The following is a 6,107-nucleotide window of genomic DNA, read 5'->3' on the forward strand; positions in this document are numbered from 1 at the left end:
GCATCACATTTAAAGATTAAAGAGCAGTCCAGCAGTGTGAAGACAGCTGTGAAACTGTACAGCGAGGAAGAGAAAAACATTGTATGCACAAACACGTCTCCTCTGCCCTAATTACAAAAATGATGCCATAGCTCTTTGATGCATATTAATAAGATGCTTCTGATTAGCCTCTCGCACAGAAAAAACAACAGCAGTCACGAATGAGAACCCAAACTGAAAAGTTCAAATTGACTTTGCTGACATTACAGATAGCGGTTGGTTTTTCCAATTACAGTTCAAGTGTTTGGGCAGGATTAGTTACAGATGCGCGAATATTATCGGGGAATAAACAATTATTGTTCAAATGGAAAAATGATCCTCGAAGCCATCTTTATCAGCCTCAAAGTACAGCAAACCAGGTATATACTCATCACCCAGGAGTGATATTACCATTTTAAGTCTAAAAAAACATCAGAAACTTTTCTTATCTGCACTGCCTGTATCATCAGAGACTCTCCGCTGAGAGATATGAGTTTGCGTAATAATAACACGACATGCCAGGAGATGAATTTTGAGAGATGAAAGCCACCATAAGCCAGCAAATAACACAGGGAACAAGTCCTCCTTATTTTTCAGTAAAACTTGCAAATGTACAGATTTGATTAATTGATACAATACCTGAAAATACTGTATGCACTCATTGCAGGCAGAATTATGGGGCAGCATTTAAATTACGCCCACACTCAGTCAAAATGATGGATGAGAATGAGTATAGAAGTAGCAAAGTAACTATGATGGCAGTTTAATGGCACCGATATCAGCTACAGCGGCAATCGGCCAAGTCAAGTACCATCCTCGCATAGCCATTTAATCTGGATATCACAACTGGTTAATGCAGTTTCTCGCTGGTCTCTCATATTAGCTCTGATTAATGGGAGGTTGTTGAATTTTTATGTACTTGCACTATAAACCTCATTTCTGGAAATCACAATGCAGACAGTAATTGTGTTATTGGCTTGCTGAAATCCATTTAGGGATATAAAACAGGCAAAATATAGAAAACATAATGAAAATTATGCATGATCCTGTATAAACAACACGGGCTGTCGGTATATACACGTTTTTAGTTGATGGTCAGAATAGGCTACCAGTCTTAGCTGTTTAACCATAAAAACGGCATAATGGGTCTATTCAGCTGCCACATAGCATTGTTATAACGCAAAGAATTTACACTTATGAAGTTGGTACACAAAATCTGCAGGCATTAGGCTAAAACAAGACATCATATACAATTATAAGCACTTGCACAAGCAGGCTTACATTTTTATTGACAAACGCCATTCAGATTGAGACCCACAGTTTATTTACTGACCATCTGATGTACACTGTCCACAAAGCTGCTAAACACAGTACTTTCTGAATTTCACAAGCTGTATTCTGATTGGCTGGCATTTATTGAGGATTACTTTCTGATAAACCTGCACCTAAACACCACTTTACTCGAGTTATCCTGTCAATTAAAGGTATAGGCTAAAAAAAAAAGAGTAAAATAAGGATAAAATCCCGATAATTTATTCAATAAATGTTAACAATGTGCAAAGTAGTTGAACCAAAAAGTGCACGACTAATAAAGTTATTGGCTTCTAAAGTAGGGAGTCGACTCTGAATCGCTGAAACGAGTCGTCATATGTATTGATTCTCCTGCCTGTCTTTATCCACATAATACGAACACTTTGCATAATAATCTCCGCCTACAGCCTTGCCCGGGAGAAACGAAAACTATAACCTGCCCACAGACACTTCAGATAGTTAGTGTGTAAACATCATATCACGCTGTGTTTTCAGTTTGTGTTGTTTTCACTACCAAAGGATGAAGATATGAAGAATCAGTGGCTAAAATTACTTTTTCAAGGATGGATTTACTAAACATTTGGCTGTGAAGAATATGTGTCAACATGTCTCCTAACCACAACCCGTAAGTATGATTATTATATTGTGTTTATTTTCCCCCGAGTGTTCTAAAATGTCTAGTTTACTGTAATGTCTTATCAGTAAGCTGCACTAGCAAAGCATGTTGCAGTTAAAATGTTAATGTCTGTCGTCGTTTTTATAACTTGAACTAATGATGAATGATGAGTATTGATGTTGGTGTTTAAACTCTTAATATAATGTCAGGGCGTCAGTCACGTTAGCAAGCGGCTAACACATGTGCACTTGTGTTTTCGTTTTGGGTATGGCCCGTATAGCCACATACTTGCTTAAATGAGTGTAAAAATGTTAATGATGTCTGTCATCGTTTTTATAAGTTGGACTGATGATGAATGATGTGTATTGATGTCGGTGTTTAAACACTTAAGATACTGTCAGAAAGTCATGTTAGCAAGCGGCTAACGCATGTGCACTTATTTAATGTTTACATTTTTGCTATATGGTCCGGTTAACTTACATACTTGCTTAAATGAGTGTAAAATGTTAGTGTGTTCCATCGCTTTAATTGTTTGGATTAATGATGAATGATGTGTATTGATGTTGGTGTTTAAACTCTTAATATACTGTCAGGGAGTCACATTAGCAAGTGGCTAACGCATCTTGTACTTACGGGTTTGCTATGGTCCGGTTAGCTTACATAAATGCTTAAATGAGTGTAAAAATGTTAGTTTCTGACGTCGTTTTTATAACTTGGATTAATGATGAATGATATGTATTGATGTTGTTAATGTCTTCTCAGTAAACGATGTTAGCACTAGGTCAACACATGTTGCACTATAGTTGGTCTGTGCCACTGATCTGTGGTCTGTGCAGAACTGTGACCAATTAGATCAGAGCAGGCTACTGAACGGTGGGGTTTAGGCAGACCTAGTCATTGAACGTCTTCATACGAATCATTTGGGGATCTCTGAGAAATGGGGTAATTTTAAATTTATATTTGGAGAAAATTAAATTGTTTTTTTAACTTGCATGCATGTTGTCCGGGACTTATAAACGGTGACAGGACGCTTAAAATTTGCATCTTACTGGCTCTTTAAGAGAAAATGCTTTCCTGTCAATGATTAGGTTTTAGGGCAATCCATATTCCGCTATTATCCACTGGGTGTCTCTTACCAAACTTATAAAACGCTAACTTTTGTAAAAATCATAAAAAATGCTTCCGCTGGCAGGCAATTTTTTTAAAGGCTGGCAGGGAAAGAGTTTAAACCTGTTGAAGTAAGTCTGACAGTTCAATTTATAATTTTGGTTTATCAGAAAGGTGCCTGTTTGAATTGTGGCAACCCAGTGTACAATTAGCTTGAGCTATCAGTAAATACATTACTTTAAACATTGAATTATGTGTGTATAAATTCTTAAATTGACTGGCAGCTATATCCACTATAAACACAATCGGATGACTCATAAATAATCTCCAAGCGAAAGATTTGGATAACTGACCTCACAAATGTTCAAAAAACCCTTTAATCTAAACGTTTATGCTCTTGCTTGTGCTCTTAGTTTGTGGATAAATAACTAAAATATATAATAAAATATTATGTCTAGCATAAATGGGAACTCCTGCATCATAGTCTTTAAAATAAAGGTGACAAAACATCTCATAAAAATATTTGTCACACTGTAGGATTCTAAGAAACTTTAACACCCTTTTTATTGCACAAATTTAGTTTGCAGTGAAATAAATAGTCTACTACAGCATGGGTTTCCATTGTTTTTCCTGGAGGGCACCTGTCCTGTGATTTTAGTTCCAGCCCTACTCCAACACACCTGCCTTAAATTTTGAGGCAGTCCTGAACAACTTGATTAGCAGAGACCCATGGAGACTATAAAAATAAAGAAGTTTGAATTTAACTTTAACATACTTCTTTGGAGAACAAAATGTACTGTTTATATATTATATTTATATTGTATGACATTGCTGTAAAAACTCTTTTATATATATTTTTTAAGAGTGAGCATTTATAAAGCGCAGAGTTAGTTATAATTTAAGCAAAGTATCGGCTTATGACATCATAATACCGCGAGAGACATTCGAACGCTCTGCTTCAGAATCGCTCTCGCGACACTTTGATAACACAAGCCAAAAAGTCTGCGCAGCGCCTCATGAAATCCAACTCAGCTTATAATAACCGGTTATTAGCACAGCGCAAATAATCAGGAGAGCTGTAAAGACATACAGTGCTCTCCGTCAATATTGTGTCAAACGTTTAACTCGCTAATATAGTGCGGGGTGAAAGGCTTTAGACGTGAAATGGTCATGTAATGCTTTTAACAAGAATGCATGTTTCTCCTGATACTCACAGCACTGCAGATAAATAAACCTCAGTTTCCAGGGTCTGTCCTGGTTTTCCCTTGCGCTTTTGAAAGACACGGGTGTGTCAGTGTTTTCTGAGATGGCATGGCTGGAGCAGACATCCTCTGCAGCTGTCGCCATCATTGCATTTTTATTTGGTCCTACCACTATCCCGTTATGTCCCGTTGTTTGCGTGCTTGGATGCTTGGTAATGCTGCGCATGCGCGTAAAGCAGCACCGAGCGCGCGCTGTAATGACACTCCAGCATCACTGTAGAAGCAAGCAGGTCGCATAATTATTGCAGAAAAGACGACAACGTGACAAAAAACGAACACAGTTTATTTATTTTAATCGTGTTAGAACTTGAAATAGGAAATAAAACAGTCTATCTATTTCTAAGGCCATCTTATGTAGGTTAATAATGTTTATTTCTGGGATAGGTCTGTGCTTGTTTTGATAAACAACATATAATATATTTTTGAGATACTTGAGAACCCTCTTGAGATATTATGGACAAAACATGACCTACATACTTATCCTTATTATATTAAACATGAAATTCATGAAATAAAAATAGCCTACTTAAAAGTTAAATCAAATCAAAAGGGTATATATATATATATATATATATATATATATATGATTTAACCTGTCCTTTTTTGATACCCTTAATATAGGCCTGTACATATATGAATATTGAATACATTAAATGAAATATTACATTAAATATTAATCTGCAGTATATGCTATTATGTATTAATTAAAAAACAAATACTGTACAGTACATTGTATAAACACTATAAACTATTAGAAAACTAGCGTTTCCAAACTCATGGTTACATCACTATTCCATCCAAGAGCATGCTTTCAATTCTAGCTTAATTTTCTTGATAATAAACTTTGCCCTTTTATTGGAGCAGCTGAATGGTAAATCAAAGATCTTTACAAGTTAGCATTAGAGTTTTAATGCTCTCCCCAAAGACTTTAGGATCGTCCATGACCTTTTCCTTTTTCTGGAAGTTACGACTGCAATGAAGGCATTTATAAGAGATTAGAATAACTCTCTCTGGGATTGTCAACAACAACAACAACAGTGCTTATTATACTGTATGAGCATGGGAACAAATTTAATAAAATGACAAAGAAGCTACACATTAAATTAACTCTTTATCTACTAAAAATTGAGTTATTATTAAATGGCCAGAAGCCAGCATATCCACAGCCAGTGGAGGCTGGTGACGTCTCTTCCCAGGGGCGCGAATTCAAAATGTGTGTTTTACTCGTCATTTTAAAATAGCCTTCATGATTAAGCTTATTAAAGGCATTTATTTGGAGGTTTAAAAGGAAACAAAGTCTTGGATATAATGAATGATATTTCTGTAACCTGAACACTCATAAACCACCCAAACTAATGTGAATGCATTAATCCTGACCTCCAGCGAGTATGTCTGCGTTGTTAAGTTATCCATGGCCATTTCTATCTGCGTTTCATTCAGAAATGAAAGAAGTCTGATCAAACAGATATGATTCCAACACTGGTATTTATTGCCTTAAAATTGGTACAAATGTTTTCAACAGAGGAAAAACGTGCATTGGAAATATGCTTTACCCTTATTCCACTTAAGTGCATTTTGTACATTATATCACCCCTCATTTAAAAAAAAAAAAGATTTTTTCCAGCATACTACTGTGAATTAAATCAAACCTTCCACCCATTTAAACAGCCACAGCATGTTCATATTGTCCATCCATTAAGTGCTTTCTGACCCATGTGGGTCCACAAGGCATCAAACTAAAGACAAAGCAATTATATTTAATGCCCCACTGAGTATAAAAAGAAATCTGGATT

The 6,107-nt window shown here is 36.0% G+C and overlaps 1 protein-coding gene across 3 annotated transcripts in view; it reads right to left on the reverse strand.

Moving 5' to 3' along the window:
- The window catches only part of LOC135719045 (uncharacterized), a 122,380-nt gene extending 117,920 nt beyond the window's left edge, over positions 1–4,460 (reverse strand). For all 3 annotated transcript variants that reach the window (XR_010521002.2, XM_065241552.1, XM_065241551.1), the window contains exon 1: positions 4,267–4,460. Coding sequence is in view for 2 of the 3 variants with exons in the window: in XM_065241552.1 (XP_065097624.1) it covers positions 4,267–4,402 (136 nt within the window). In the remaining variant the exon portion in view is untranslated. The remainder of the gene's footprint in view (positions 1–4,266) is intronic.
- Between the last annotated feature and the right edge of the window lie 1,647 nt (positions 4,461–6,107).

The sequence above is a fragment of the Paramisgurnus dabryanus genome, chromosome 14 (assembly GCF_030506205.2).
Source record: "Paramisgurnus dabryanus chromosome 14, PD_genome_1.1, whole genome shotgun sequence".
Classification (NCBI taxonomy): domain Eukaryota; kingdom Metazoa; phylum Chordata; class Actinopteri; order Cypriniformes; family Cobitidae; genus Paramisgurnus; species Paramisgurnus dabryanus.